General features: G+C 29.0%; 1 protein-coding gene across 1 annotated transcript; it reads left to right on the top strand.

Moving 5' to 3' along the window:
* Positions 1–6080: 6080 nt before the first annotated feature.
* Positions 6081–8883, top strand: LOC119599624 (actin-57B). Its single transcript, XM_037949478.1, has 2 exons — positions 6081–6661; positions 7300–8883. Exons 1-2 carry the CDS (start codon positions 6622–6624, stop codon positions 8388–8390), a joined length of 1131 nt encoding a protein of 376 aa, XP_037805406.1. The 5' UTR covers positions 6081–6621; the 3' UTR covers positions 8391–8883.
* Positions 8884–17273: the final 8390 nt, after the last annotated feature.

The following is a 17273-nucleotide window of genomic DNA, read 5'->3' on the forward strand; positions in this document are numbered from 1 at the left end:
AAATCTTATTAAAACCGATGGATAAGATGAATGAAAACTTTTAATGCACTTTTAAATGTTTGAAGTTGTTATTTGACAAATCCAAAAAATGGATTAAGTGTAATCTACGGAATTATGTATATTAGAAAATAAAAATAATAATGTTAGATACATCTCTTTTATATTATGGGGATATAGTATATGTTCTGGTCATAGAATTTCATTCCATATAGTTCATAATTCTAATGATCCTTTGTATGAAAAGCTTCTAAAATTTCAATCAAAATCTTTCCACAAATTCGATTTGAATGAAATGAAAACCATTGCGATCGAAATGTGTAACAAGTCTGGTAGATTTAAAATAGAGAATCCTTATTAAAATCTAATGCAAAATAGTAATAAATGAAAAGTTGTTATGTAAAAATTTAGAAAATTAACAATTCGATTTAACCATGTGCAAAGCCATTATTGGTACTCTTACTATTTATAATTTTGTTATTTTGTGACGACTATCGAAATGGAATTAATTCCAAATTTGCCGTTTATTCACTTTGCTAAGTAAGTTAATTTTAAAGTATTTTCACAATAAAAAAAATCTCACAATCTCTTGCCATAAATTCCTCATCACAGTATCAACAACGTTGTCATCATCATTATTTTAATCGTCTTCAACCCTCAACATTAATCATGATTGACTGCACTCCAGTTCACAACACAAACAACACATCATTTGATGCTCAGTCCACCCCCATCCTCGAAAGCAATATGTGATTTTTATTTATTGTTGTCGTAGTAAAATCAACCAAAATAAACGTTTATATTACAAATTTTGTATTTGCAAAAACAAAAAGGAAAAAAAGAGTGTGTTTGTGGAATTTGGTTTCGATATTGCATGGATAAGTAGTAGTACACGTCCATTCATTCATTCATGGAGTTTATTTGATTTTTATTTTCTTGTCAAAACGGTTGGGAATAATAGCCAAGGGTTATTTGTTTTCTGGTCTAAAAGAAAATTTCGTTGTATGTGGTTTTTGTTGATTTTTGGGGTCCACTTATTGTAACAATGTTGTGTTTAGATGTGAAAGGCGTGTGAATTGCATACAAAAATTCTGAAAATTCAATTAAATTCTCTTCATATTTGTTCACGTTCGCACACATTAGCACTTACTTATACACAACCAAAATCTAAAAGAGTTATTTCATAAAAACGTTGTCCACTTTTATATCAACTTTATTCTAAATCGAATTTCTCTAACTAAAATTGTTGCAGATCTAAAGTCTTATTCAAAATCAAATTTTTATTTTATTACAGGATTGTAAAACTAATTTGGAAATTTTGTTTTATAATATAAAAATGTTATTAAGTATATAAGTTTTTATTTTCTTATAAACTTAGTAGTTGTTTTCCTACAATTTCAAATAAATACCAAGTTTTTAAAAGTACAACTTTAAGGGCCATAATTCATTTAATTTTTGTTTGAAAACAATCTATTCCTTTAAGTTTCTGTAACTATTCCTACACTCTGATATACAATAATGATAAAATCATTAAATTGGCATTGAATTCATACACACTACGCCCTTGTTTGCAAAAGGGTTTCCTAACTGGAAATTATATAAAATTCGCAATACATACACACAGTCAATCCAACACACAAACATACAAAAAATAATCTAGCTAATTACTTGAACAATTAGCACAAACAAGATTTCAATCGAAGAAGAATTAAACGCTTAAAATCAATAAAATGCCAAATAAGTCATCGTTATCACCAAAACTATCACTACCCTAGGAAAAATTGTCACTACTTTGTAAAGATTTTAATTGATTAAGAAGCAATTTCAAATATTTATTTACAGGCAGATGTATCGAACAAAATATAGAGATTTACAAATTAATTGTATTTTATTTCCAAATATTGGCATCGGCCTCCCTCTGGGCAATTTTGTGTGAAACTAAATTTATAAATTGGATTCCGAATTGAAAATTAAATTTGTCATCGAATTATGGTTCCGAAATACATTTTATTCCATTTCAAATTTTAGGTCAAACAAAAGCAAAATGTTTAAATAGCATACATGTAAGTATGTGTGTATTTAAATTTTTAAAATATGTATTTGTGTAAATTGGATAGATACAAAATTAGTCTTGTAAGTGTATGGGGTATATTTTAGAGAGTAGTTCTAGTAGTAGTAGATCATGTAAAATATACAGTTTTACAAATATTTTGTATTTAGTATTTAAAAGAATCCATATACACTATGTGGAAAGATATTTATTTTTTTCTGTCTTCTATGTGAGATTTTTGGAAAATGTTTTGTACAATTTAAAGAATTATTTATAGATCTTCTAAAATAATGAAAAAATAGATCAGGTCAAATTGTAAACAATTTAATTTAATTTTTTTTAAATGGGTTTACAATCAAACGCTATGAGAAAAAATATTGCTATTTAAGTACATCTATATATTTTCATACTAGGATGGTAGACACGATTTCCATTTTTTTAGTAATATTACTGACAGTTTTTTTCAAAATTGTTATAAACCAAGTTTTTCTAATGATGGGTTTTCATTCAAATTTTAATTGCGATCGAAACTAAGTGTCAATTAATTAAACAATTTTATAACATTAAAATATGTCATCAGTTTTCAAAATTATTGACACAAATATACTCCACTTTAGTGGGGAGGGTATATTGCATATTCGCCCTATACCCACCAATCGGCTTAGAATTGTTTTCTGAGTCGTCATATCAGTCCGCCTGGCTGGTTGTTCATGTAAACCTCAAGGACGAAGCCTATGATTATAGCTCGCATACAACAGAACCCCCGGAAAAGGGCCTTTCAGCTCATAATTTTGTTAAATATACTTGTACCTCGATAAAGAGCGGCACAACTAAGTTTTATACAAGCTTTGATGACCTTGCCAAATTTTATAAAGATCGAGCCTCATTTGACCCTACTCAAGTCCCTTCATAAAATGACTTGAAAGTCCAAAATATAAACACTAATAATAAACACCGTTTTTTTCAGAAATATTACTGACAGTTTACTTATAACCCCCGTTTTTCTAACGAATTCTTTATTCATAATTTCATTGCGATCGAACTAAGTCTGAATTAATTAATCAATTTTATAGCAAATATGTCATCAGCTTTCAAAATAAATAAACACACCATCAAAGTACTTTGTATCATAAATTTTAAGTCGATTTGCTACGATTTACCTATTTATACATTTAGTATGATTTTCGTAATAGGACCTCTAATGACAGTTTGGATCATGGACCGAGCTCTACAATATGTTAAAAAGTAATTAATGTTTAAAACGGTCCATTTTTCTCGAATTTTATCCTAATACTTGAATGATTTATAGAGAATAGACATATTTTCTGATATGTATTTCCTCCCACAGCAAATATTTTTATTTTTTATTTTTGAAAAATTGTATTAATTCAACGTATCCGGGTTTAACGTGTTTACAGATTCAGATTATTAGGTTGCAATGCCCTCAAGATATAAGATTTTTATACCCTATACCACTATAGTGGGGAGTTTAAATGATTTTTGTAATGATCGGGCCTCATTTGAACCTAGCCCCCATACAAAATGCCCTTCAGAAAATTACTTGAAGGATGAAATTCTGCATAAATAACTTTAATGTCATCGTAATTCGCTCTACCAAAATGTATACTGATAGGTGTAGGGTATTATATGGTCGGTCATTCCCGACTACACATTCTTGTTCAAATTGTAATTATATGACTATATGAACATACTTGTTCAAATTGTAATTAAAGTGAACGTATCGTGTTTTGATTGATTGTTCGGATTTGCAGTGTAACTAATGTTAGAAATATGAACGACTTCTTTAATTTTTCTAGTTTTAATTTATATTTAGCTTTCTATATAATATTGCCAATGTCAATTCTTGCTAATTTACTAATTTTTTAAGAATCATTTTTTTTTATTCGTACATTCGTTAAACCGAGATTTGCCTGTATGTACAATTAATTCTACATACTAAAAATGTTAAAACGAATACAAAGTACAAATTCTTCTTCACAATAATGTATGGAGTACTAAAATCAGACTTTTATTTTGAAAAATTGCATTTTTTAAAAATATTTTTTTGTGATATTTCCACAATTGTGGGAACCAAAAGTATTTATGAAATCACATTAAATAATTTTTCTGCATCTACTGTAAAATTTACTGAATAGTACTTGGCACGTTTTCTTACTACGCTAACGATATACATGCATATTTTGTGAAATTTATTTATTGTATAGTCTGTTTAGTCTATAGACTAGTATATAGCCGAGTCTATGGTTGAGTCTATGGTTAAGTCTATAGTTGAGTCTATTGTCCAGTCTGTAGTCTAGTATATAGTCTATTCTATAGTCTAGCCTTTAATATAGTCAAGTCTTGGTACATATTTGGTAAATTACAAAATTTCAAGCCATTGATTAAATCTGATATTTTTTTAGCAGCTTTTGCAAAAACTTATATCTGACGGTTTCGAGTGGTTTTCGTAACATGACTTGACGGAAAATGGTCAACAAAAGTTGCCAACATTGAAAATAAATATCGCCGTAATATCGTGTGCGTAAAGCGAGATGTTCTTGCGAATATATCGCCCATTATGCGTCTAACGATTTCTTAGTAGTGAAGCATTTCGTACTTAATAACATTTATAAATAATAAAAACTATGTAGTACATTAAGTATTTACTATTATTTTCATCATAAAATGTTATTCAAAATATTTGTTGTAATTTGTTGCATGAATCGTAAAACAAAAATTAGTGTGTCAGTGAGCTACTTTTTCTAAATTAGTCCAAATGGAGCAAGTACATGCTACAATTAATTTTTGGCGTTTGTGTTGATATTTTTGTTTCTGTTAGTTTTAAGCTCTTAACATTAAATGTTCATCGCTTCAGTTTGTTTAAATATACAAAGTATGTATGTATGAATGTGTTTTCCATATGCGAATGATACCCTGCAAAGAAATTGTTGCATAGTACAAACATTTATGTACGCATTTGTTTACTTTAACTAGACATTTGTACATACATATCCACATACATTTATTTGTTGCATAGAAATTGAAGCAGCCCATTAATAGCACTTCATTAAAAAATAATGAAACATTGATATATTGAAGAGGCAAATCAAATTCAATAAAATAAAATAGAATACAAAAAAAGAAAAAGACCCCAACATAGCAAGAGGCAATTTCTTCATATTTAAGTGCATTTTTACAATTAGATTTATCTTTCAGGAGTTCAGATACGAGGGCAGGGGGCAAATGTTTTGAATTGATTTGAAAAGCGCATTTTATGACCAAAAATAGTACAGAACACGATTAGTAAATCTCTGTATATGAATATAAAGAAATTAATTGTGTGTATTCATTAAATATTTTGACCAAAGGTGGTATCGGCCGCCAGAGTAAATATCTAAAAACAAGTAAAAAGCACACCGAAAATATGTGATAATGACGTTCACGATGGCGCAATCCAAAAAATTATATTTATAAATATGTATGTATCTCTATATGTTGTAGAAGTAAAATACAAATTACGAAATAATAAAAATAGAATAGATATTTTGAAATGTTGGAAAAATATTGAAAAATGTTTTCTATTTGTGCGGGAGAATCTAGAGCGACCTAATTATTAAAGAAAAACATACAGAAAGTACATATAGGTAGAGAGAAGGAGAGAAAACTAAAATATCCAAAATTCTCACGCCCAAGTGCAACGTTGCCATATACGGTACTTTTGCAGACAAATATTTTCACGATCGCAACACACAAAAGTTCGATCGTGCCTTGCTAAATAGCAACAACATGCATACATATCACATATATATGTATATTTCAGCATTTTTGCTCTCTCTTGTGCTGAAATACAATTTCCATTCTTTATGAATTCAAAATAAAAAAACTATATATTTTTTATCATGTTTATTAAAAATCTTCTCCACATCCACCTCCGAAGAAAAGTATGAGGGACTCCTCTGCTCGGGCTCTTTTTGTGTAGCAGATGAGTAAATGTATTCTATTTTTAGTTTGCGAGATCTCCGATCTCTGCATTAATTATCCGAAGAATCATCCATCGTATGGATGCTACTGTTGGCGGTAGCTGGTTGTGAATGTAGTGGTATTGGTGTGGTTGGTGATCGGTTGAGGGTGCTTGTCGTTGTATTGTGTATGTGTTGAAATGTTTAACGGAATTTTTGGATTCTTCACGTTCTACCACATATACATATACACATGCAAACACAAGAATCGTATAGTTTATGTGAAGGTGGATAGCATTCTAAGCAAACAAACATTCGACGCACACAGATACATACATTGCCAAACACATTCATAGATTGTTTTTCCGAATTCGTTTCATTTCGTTGGGATGTTTTATTTTTATCTTTTAAAAATATATACATTCATTTAGATTTTTTGTTGTTGTTCGATTTTTTCTCAATTTCCGTGATTTGTTTTATTATTTTTCGCGGTATAAAATCTGGTATCCGTTGCCCCGATACTTTAGTCAGTCAGTTGTGTTCCAAAGCGTACACACCGTATCTATTACTGTATTCTTCTCCGTTAGTTAAAAACTAAAAAAAAACTCAATCAAAATGTGTGACGATGAGGTTGCTGCTTTGGTCGTTGATAATGGTGCGTTTAAATCAAACCTGGATACATAACAATAACTGGATATATATTGGATTAAACCAACTATAACATCCTTTCACCAACATATCAATTGGATTAAAAGTGTCTAAACAAAAACAAAAAATATTAAAGAGTGCTCTATAACAGTCCTTTTAATGGACAATAATGTTATTCGATAAAAAAAGAGAGTGATAAAAAATTAAAAAAAAATTTTCTTCTAAATGTTTAAATTTTAACGCATTTAACGTGATTTCAGTTTTTGATTAAAAAAAACATGTGTATTAATATTCGATCGTTAAAGGAACGATTTTCATTTATTAAAATGAAGAAAATTCGCAAAAATATCTTAATTTGTCGTTAAATACGATTGATCAGTTCAATATTAAAATTTTTCCATTGCGTATTTTTAATTTCTTTCAATTTAAAGATTATGTAATTTATTTTGTTATTTTAACGTCACTCTCTTGCTCATCATGGAATAACTAATTTAAATTTCCCTCATAATACTAGAGAGAAAATTCCTCATGACACTCCGTTTTTTGTTGCTTCGTTTCCATGCGACACTTTGGTCCAAACGACATGTTGTTTTCTTGTTCGTTTGGCAAGTTATTGAACGTGTCCCTTCTGTTTCTTATTTTTAGGCTCCGGCATGTGCAAGGCCGGTTTCGCCGGTGACGATGCTCCCCGTGCCGTCTTCCCCTCAATTGTAGGTCGTCCCCGCCATCAAGGTGTTATGGTTGGTATGGGCCAAAAGGACTCCTATGTCGGTGATGAAGCTCAATCCAAGAGAGGTATCTTGACCCTCAAGTACCCCATTGAACACGGTATCATCACCAACTGGGATGATATGGAAAAGATCTGGCATCACACTTTCTACAATGAATTGCGTGTCGCTCCCGAAGAACACCCCGTCTTGTTGACTGAAGCTCCCTTGAACCCCAAGGCTAACCGTGAGAAGATGACCCAAATCATGTTCGAAACCTTCAACTCCCCCGCCATGTATGTTGCCATCCAAGCCGTACTCTCCTTGTACGCTTCCGGTCGTACCACCGGTATTGTTTTGGATTCTGGTGATGGTGTCTCCCACACCGTCCCCATCTATGAAGGTTATGCCTTGCCCCACGCCATCCTCCGTTTGGATTTGGCTGGTCGCGATTTGACCGACTACTTGATGAAGATCTTGACTGAACGCGGTTACTCTTTCACCACCACTGCTGAACGTGAAATCGTCCGTGATATCAAGGAAAAATTGTGCTATGTCGCTTTGGACTTCGAACAAGAAATGGCCACCGCTGCCGCCTCCACCTCCTTGGAGAAATCCTATGAACTTCCCGACGGTCAAGTCATCACCATCGGTAACGAACGTTTCCGTTGCCCAGAATCCCTCTTCCAACCCTCATTCTTGGGTATGGAATCTTGCGGTATCCACGAAACCGTCTACAACTCCATCATGAAGTGTGACGTAGATATCCGTAAGGACTTGTACGCCAACATTGTCATGTCTGGTGGTACCACCATGTACCCCGGTATTGCCGATCGTATGCAAAAGGAAATCACCGCCTTGGCTCCCTCCACCATCAAGATCAAGATCATCGCTCCCCCAGAACGCAAATACTCCGTCTGGATCGGTGGTTCCATCTTGGCTTCCCTCTCCACTTTCCAACAAATGTGGATCTCCAAGGAAGAATACGACGAATCTGGCCCCGGCATTGTCCACCGCAAGTGCTTCTAAGCAGTTTCGCCCCCTCCCTACCATCAAACCACCCCAACCCTTCCAACTCATCTCACTGCTGCTGCTACACTTGCTGCTGCAACAATCATTACAGCTGTTTACGCGTTGTCTATTTGTCTGTCTGTGCTCTCATCTGCTCAGCCATACTCCTACTCAACGCCTCGCAGCTGCTGAGCACCTACCACCCTGCTCATAAAGATGCCCGCTCACGCGATTTATATTTGGTTCCAGATTATTTTAATTTTTGTACGACTGAATTTCTTACACTAAATCCCCTCTTCACCATCAACCGATATCACCTTATAATTTCTGTGTCTTAAATGTCTCTATTTAATGTCTTAACAAAAATTATTTCGTGTGTATTAGTGCATAATAAATTTTTATTATTTTTAAGGGGTTTATTGCCACATGTAAAATAATCTAATGTTTTCTTATGTAATTTTCTTTTTTAATCTAATGAAAAAAAAAAAACACAAAAACAAAAAACACAAAACATATATTTTTAATTTTTTTATAATAAAATAATAGTAACAATTATTTTATAAATAGTTGATAATAGTTAATTATCTGATCGGTCACCACTGCCACTAGTGATCGATTTGAAAAGTACTTCGAAGAAGATTTTGATAGAAATAGTCTGTTTTTAGCAATTTGAAAATAAAAGAAGAGAGATAGAAATTAGTGTAAAAGTAGAAAGATTCCCATATTAGAATGGATTCAATGACCTCCTACTCGTATAAATATTAGGACCCAACTTTAAAGTGTTCAAATTCGGTACATCATGGTATATATTTTTAATGGTACAACCATTGAATGATATATTTTTCTTTTATATCGTTTTTAAATTATTGTTAAAAATCTATTTCTGTATATTGGAAGAATTTCTCCATTTGTGTTATATTTAAGGGTTAATTTTTTTATAAATCATCATTTTTTTTTTCAATTATTAAATTTTAAAGTAAAACAAAATTGTGTTTAAAGCTGAAACTTAAAATTACTAGTGAAAATATTGTCCACAAAGTGGACTACAAATGATATTTGGTCAGATGTTTTAAATACTCGGGAATAAATAGTTTTTTTTTTTGCTTCAGATTTGTGGAAAAGAAGGCTATAACGATGTTATTTGTCACATAATAATCTCTATAAAATATGATTTGGTGAGTCATTGCGCAAAATCAAAATATTTTTTTTTTTTTCTGAGAAAAATCATTAACTCGTTAACTCTTAATAAAACAAATATAAAATGTTTTGTTTTATTTCTGTTGTTTTTCTCTCTATATAAATGAGCATTATTCAAATGAATAACGTTTTTTTTTTAATTTTTACTTTAGTGTTAAATTGTTCCCAAGTGCCTTAAAGGGTTAATTTTGTTTTTCTCATTACTATCTTAAATGCCGGCCGACAAATAAATAATATTTCGAAATGGTTCACTTAGAATTTTCAAATATTGCAAAATTTGACCTTTGAACTCCACAGTTTATGGTTTAAGACTGTCCAATTTAAATAAAATAACGTATATGTATATATATATATATATATATATATTTAATATTATCTAGACTATAATACGCCGAATTAAAATCGCAGGTACAGCTAAACTGTAGGAAGTATTGACCTATTTTTAACCGTTTTATTCCCTTATTTATTGTCCATTAAAACGTTAACCCTTTCAGTGTCAAAAATAATTTATGTCTAGAAAAAAACTTGAAAACTTATATTTAAGATAATTTGAGTATGCTGAATCCGGGAAAAATAATATTTTTTTAATTTGAGTTTTCCCTAGTGAGTTATAGAAGGTCAAAGTTAAATGTCGAATATATTCGACATTCGAAAAACAGTCTCCAAAAAGTACCACCAATATTTTTTATGAATTTTTTTTTTGTAAAATGTCTTCTTAAACTTTTTTCAATACAATACAATTTAAATCTGCATAGTCCGATCTCCTAAAATACATTTTTTTGGCCATTAAATGAAGCTGTTTTTTAAACGTTGTTAAAAAGCACTTTTTAAAAAGTAGTCATAAGTCACAATTTCTTAAAATCTGATTTTTAAATACTTTTAAAATACGGAAGATCTTTCAAAATCTCAATTATAAATACAATAAAGTCTTCATTTTCATCTAAAAGAAAAAAATTAAAACTAAAGTTAAATATTATACCCAAAAAATGCTTAAAAACAGAGTCTATTGTAATGTCGAATATATTCGACAAAACTACGGAAAGGGTTAAAACAATTTTTCATTGTTACTTCAGAATAGTGCTGTTAAAGTATTGAGTAGTGGGTATCGAGTATCGAGTATTTGCCCTATTTTTTTGGGTACTCAATACTAAAAAGTAGTTACTCAATACTTTCAGACTTGTATATGGATTTAACTTATTTAAATTTAACGGCTATGATGTGAAAAAATACAGCTCTAAAATCTAATATAGACCATATCATTATTAGAAATGCAACTCTTAGCAATATCAAATCAATGTAAAAATAATTTAAAAACTGCAATAATAGTTAAAAAGTTACAAATATTTATCGACGCTATCTAAAAAAATAAAATGTCTCAAAAGTGGTGTGATGTCTGGTCTAACTTTACTTAAAAAAGGAAAAATTCCTCGTTTTTAATTTAAAATAAAACCGTTAAAAGTATCGAGTAGTATTGAGTACCCAAACGAAAAGTATTAAGTAGTATTGAGTAATCAAAAGTAGTAGAATATTACAGCACTACTTCAGAATTAACAAACGATTTGAAACAACGACATTTTTTAAATCGATACTGCCATCTAGTGTTGCGGAGTGAAATTAATGAATACTAATTCAACTATTCAACACTTGGCGACGCTGTTATTTGTTATTTATCTTAGACACACACCCTCAGTTTTGAATGTTTTACAAAAGCGATAATATTTATCGATAAATTTATAAAAAGTAAAAAATATAGGAACACAAACAAACAAAATAATTAATATTTTATTTGTTTATATAAAAATGGTATTATAAATCTGTAGTTGTGGTTTTATGTATTCTGTGGTGGATGATTGACATTAATAATAAGCATTCCTTCTTCATTTATGGATATCTGGTTATTTTTTAGTATAAGTATCCCTTGATTCAGAGAAATATGTATAAACTAAACTTATTCATAATCATTTATCAAGGTTTTATATGACACATTTTGTATGAAAATTTGTTTTATAAACCTTTGATAAATATATGTATTTATGAATGAGACTATAAATGATTATGTGTTCCATGTTAAAATTTTATTTTATAACAGGTTTATGGAACAAAACTTTCACACAAAATTAATTTTATAAAAAAATTTGGACTCATTTTTCGTGCGATAGGACTACATATTGGTGGCGCCAGGGCTCTGAAGTGGAATATGATTTTTGTAAACATTTGACCACTTGAAATTTTTTGAATATTAACAGCTAATAATTGATATTGTATTTTCATCAAACGAATATCATTTTAGAGATAATTTTGATTAAACATTTTTTTTTTTTTGCTATTTATTCGACTGTAAATTTCTTTTAATTTTGAGCAAAATTTTTTCAAATTAATCTTAAAAAACCAGAAACCCTTTTAAATGTTTTGAATTATAATTTAATAAAATCACTCACCTTATTTAACACTTGTTTTTTTCCGCCAACATTTTATTTTCTCTTTTTCAGAAATTTTTATTTATTTATTTTTCTCTTTTATTTCAAAGCTTTTTTATTTATTTTCACAACTTTTTTAATTTCTTGGCTTTTTTTTCTTATAAAGAATTTCCTTATCATTTCCTTTACTATAATTGAAAAAACTTTTGCCTATTTGAAATTACTCTGCTTCTTCATTTTTCTTTACAAAACTTATAAAAGCTTTTCTTTTCTCATTAACAACCTTTTTTTCCACTTTCCAACCAACCAACAAACAATGAATTTAACACACTCCCCTACCCGTACACCAACTCACACTTATTGACAACGAATGGCCAAACTAAAGCAAAAACCTTCCGGCACAACATTTTATCTTTTTCCAAACATTTTTGCTACACTATTTTTACCAATTTACAAGTTATTTTTTAACAATATTTTTACACAGAAATATTTACAAACAATTGAATTTCACATTTTTGCAAAAATATTAACAATTTATTAACTTTTAACCGGATTTATTAATTAATAAAACGACCACTAATCACCAAACAACCGAACACTTGCGAAATTTCTAGAAAACTGAAAGAAAAAATGCAAGTAATGATTATATTGATATTGTTGTTGTTGGTGCCGCTGTCATTATTTGATTTGTACTAAATTGTATGCAAATATGTATGAGTTTGTAATGTGTTTGTTGTAGACAGTGCGTAAATAGATTAAGAGCAAGATGTTAAGGAGATTTATTAGTGAATCTCAAATTGGAAATATTTTGTAAAATGTTAATAAAGGAATAATGACAGGGTTGGGATTTTGTTTTGTGTATAGTATTTATTAAGGCGAATGCGAATGCAAATATCTAGTATAATTTAAGTTAATAAAATCGAGTTGTTAGAACATTTTTACTTCATAAACAAATAAAACACAAGTACAGCGCAGGAAATTTAAATTTTTATTCGCTGAAAGTGTTTATTAAATAGAAATTTTTTAAATGATCTAAGTAATAGTATTCATTCAGAATTAGTGAATGTTGAAAAAATAAACGATAGTGTGTCAAAATAATAGAAACATCCTTACCAAATTATTTTCTATGCATTTTTTCGTAATTGAAAGGTGGAATTTTATCATTAGTACTATAATTTGAAGGTAAATAGGTATATGTATATAGGAAGGGGTACATGTTTCGCCTACCTGTTTCATTAAGTAAATTATTTCCTACTCCGGTTAAATTCGTTAGGTCCTATTTTTACATGGAAAAATTAATAGAAACGAGTGACTTTATTATACTTGGGACATAATATTAAAAGAAATAATTTTTTTCCATTTATATCTTAAATTTTTAATTGTTAAAGCAATTCTGAAAAATAAAAAAGAGGTTATGCTCGGATGTTTCAAATTAAAGATGGGTTTATTAACCATTTTTTTTGAACATATGAAACCTGACACTTTCAAAATTTAGATAACATAAACAAACAATAAAGAAATTGGTAAAATTAAAATATCATCTATAAAATTAATATTTTTATGAATCTAGGACAAAAAAGTTCATAGAGTTCGAAAACCTTTAGATTTCCAGGTAAAACTTCGAAAAATTTTGCAATATTTTACAATTGAAACTCTTTAGAATGGAAGAAATATCTAAAATTCCATACAACTAGAATGTCGTATAAGGCTTTACACTTAAAAATTAATACCGATATAGAAACGATATGTCCTATCAATAAAAAACTAAATATTTGTTAATATTTTCGGTAAAATACGTTATAAAGAATTCGAATACATGTATTTTATAAAAAAATACTAAAAGAACAATTTTTCTTAGATTTATATACGATACTGCCATTAATGCCTTAAAGATAAGTCCTCTGCGACATTTTCAGTTGTTAAGAATTTTCTTTTCAATGATACATACATACTAGGGTGATCGATTATTTGACATTTTCTAAAGTTGATATTTGACAAAAACAAAAAAAAAAAACTGGTTGATATTTTTCAAATTCAGAAAAAAATATATAAAAATCTATTTTAATTTGCAAAAAATTAACATTTACATATGTTTAAATTTGTTTAGTTAAACATAGCCCGAACTGATTTTGAAAATTTTAATAGATTATGACTTAAGATCTAATCATCTGATTTTCTCGCCATAAAATATCAGCCTCAAATATAAAGTATCTTCTATTATTATTGTAAAAAAAATCTGAAGATTGGTAAAATTTTATTGAAAACAAAATATTAAATATTATAAATATTCTCAACTGCGGTTATTCCAATCAATTTAAGTATAATCCTTAAGTATAAGCAACGTGTATTTTTGATTTCATGTACTACTTATATCTTATATATTCTCATTCAAGCTAAAATTTTATGTTTATATTATAGAAAATTCAAAAAGTATAATTTGATGATCGAAAAAGTACCTTTCAGTAGATTCTTGGTCCCTCAGATCTGCAACTCTTTTATATGCACATATATAGGCATGGATTAACGCCGTTCAACTAGAAGCAGAATAAGTTAAACAATTATTATTTTATTATTTTTTAATTTTCGTAACAAAATTCCAGGCAATTCATACTCACTTAAGAAACTTCTTTAAAACAAAAACCCCAACCCTGGCTTTATTCCTTTACTAAATAACATTTTACTAATGTATTGCGTTTGACCATTACTAAACACTCTCCTACTTAACATTGTGCTCCTAATCTATTTACGCACTCTAAAATATTCTCCCCCTCAACCCAACACAATAAAATAACAACAAACACATTATATGCATATACATACATACATACATAATTTAGTACAAATCAAAAAATGACAGCAGCAGCAACAACAACAATAGTAAAAGAATCATTACTTGCATTTTTCTTCTTTAGTTTTCTAGAAATTTCGCGAGTGTTCAGTTGTTTGGTGATTAGTGGTCGTTTAATTAATAAATAAATGTTGTTAAATGTTAATAAATTGTTAATATTTTTGCATAAATATGAAAAATCAAATGTTTGTTAATATTTCTGTGTAAAAACATTGTTATAAATAACGTGTAAATTAGTGAAAATAGTGTGGGGAAAATATAAATGTTGTGGCAGTCGGTTTGTTGCTTTAGTTTGTCCATTCGTTGTTAATAAATAAGTATGGATGTGAGGGAATGTGTTAAGTGCAACAGTTGGTAAAGGGGGGGGGATAAAGAATAAAGGTTTGTGTGAAGCAAAGAAGAGAAAAAAAGCTTTTATAAGTATAGTAAAGGAAATGAGGAAATAAAATAAATTTTAATAATCACTAAGCTTTCAAATGTAGTGAAGGAAATAAAATGATGATCTTTTATAGAAAAAAGCTAAAATAATGAAAAAATAAAAAAAGTTGTTAAAATAAATAAAAAGTAAAGGAAATGAGGAAATAAAATAAAATTTAATAATCACTAACCTTTCAAATGTAGTGAAGGAAATAAAATGGTGATCTTTTATAGAAAAAAGCTAAAATAATGAAAAAATAAAAAAGTTGTTAAAATAAATAAAAGAGCATATCAAAAGCTGAGAGCATATCAAAAAGCTAGAAAAAATATAAAACGCAAATAAAAAGTTTGTAAATAAGAAAAAAATATAAAAATGTTTGTGAAAATAAATGTAAAAGCAAATTTGAATTAAAAGGAATAATTGAAGTTGTTTGCGGAAAGGAAACAAGTTTTAATAAGGTAAATGCTTATTTTATTATAATACATATAAAGCTTTTTAAAGGGTATATTAAAAAATGTTGCATTAAATAATACCAAAATTTTTAGTTTGTATGAAAAAGTAAAATATAAAAATATCTCTAAAAATTATTACTTATAAAGCGTTGGGCAGTTTAAATTTTTTCTATCAGGTTTCGTAATTAATCCTCTCCTACTTCGATGATACCTATTTGGTGACTCATCTATCGACCAATATGTAGTTTTACATAATCGTCATACATTGGACCTTTCTACTAGATGACGGTCTAAAATCCATAACTTTTGACTGGATTGGAATTGACTGAATTATTGCCATAAAACTTAAAAGTTACCCATTTTAGTTGAATTTTACTACATATAAATTTAGTTTACAACAAATTTTTAAAAATAATTTGTTAACTTTAATCTTGTCATAATGTTAAATGAATGTCAAACTTTGACCCTCCTAAAACTTTTCACATATTTCTAATGTTCACAAAACCCAAAAGTTGTTTTTTTTTCCGTCCGCCTACGCAATCCGCTTTTTTAGTTATGTTTGTTTTCAAACTTTTGTCTGTGTGTATGTTGTAATCAGTTTTCAGAAGACCCCATATATCTTCGAGATCCTAATCTTCAATAATTCTATCAGAAACGATATTTAAAATCATCAAAATCGGTCCATAAATAAGAGAGATATAACGAAAAATCTGAGACAATCTCTGGAAATTTCATCTAGAAACATAAAATTAAGCAAAAAAGGGGAGTTTTTGGTACTTTTTTGTTCTTCAAAAGGTACTTTTTGATTTTTCTATATTAAAACCTAGATACATGATATTAAGCAAGTAGAGCCCGGAGTAAGTGAGAATCTATAAAATACTGGAACATTTCGCTCCATTATTTCACCTAGCCCCCATTCAACCGTATGCCTCGAATATTTATGATAAATGTTGTAGTATCTTTACAAAAATTGGCACAACTCAGTTTTATATAAGTTATTGCCGTTTTTCGTAATGATCGGGTCTCATTTGACCCCATATAAAGTCTTCTTCAGAAAATGACATGAGGGACAATTATTCACTTATAAGCACTTTTATCACTATAAAATTCTGCAAAAAAAAACTTTAATGTAAACGCAAATTGCTCTACCAATATTTATTAGGATTGGTCCATATTTACCCTTGCCCCCGTATAACCCCTCTTTCAGAAAATCACTTTTTTGTCTACCAATTGTTAAAATATTTCGGAATTTCTTATTAGTTATTCTTGTAAAGCTAAAACTGTTGCATTTATAGCAGAAATTATGCTAATAAAGCTAAATAATCGATTTCTAAAAAAACGAAAATCATGTCCCACATCTTTTTTGTATGTATTACATATTTGTGTATGTAATATTTTGAAAGCAATTTCATAAATATTTAGTGTTAACAAACATTTTGATGAAAGTTTTAATTGCATTTTATAAATGTTTCATAATAAACTACATACTAATCAATTATTAAATTCACACACATTTACTTACATATGTATATGTACATTCATACATATGTATAAACATATACTATGTTC

The sequence above is a fragment of the Lucilia sericata genome, unplaced genomic scaffold (genome assembly GCF_015586225.1).
Source record: "Lucilia sericata isolate MDLA Ls3-8-SP2 unplaced genomic scaffold, ASM1558622v1 Contig000083F_arrow, whole genome shotgun sequence".
NCBI classification, from domain to species: domain Eukaryota; kingdom Metazoa; phylum Arthropoda; class Insecta; order Diptera; family Calliphoridae; genus Lucilia; species Lucilia sericata.

Coding starts and splice junctions, on each gene's coding strand:
- LOC119599624 (XM_037949478.1), top strand. CDS start 6,622: ATGTGTGACGATGAGGTTGCTGCTTTGGTCGTTGATAATG. Junction 6,662..7,299: donor TGCTTTGGTCGTTGATAATG/GTGCGTTTAAAT, acceptor TCTTATTTTTAG/GCTCCGGCATGTGCAAGGCC.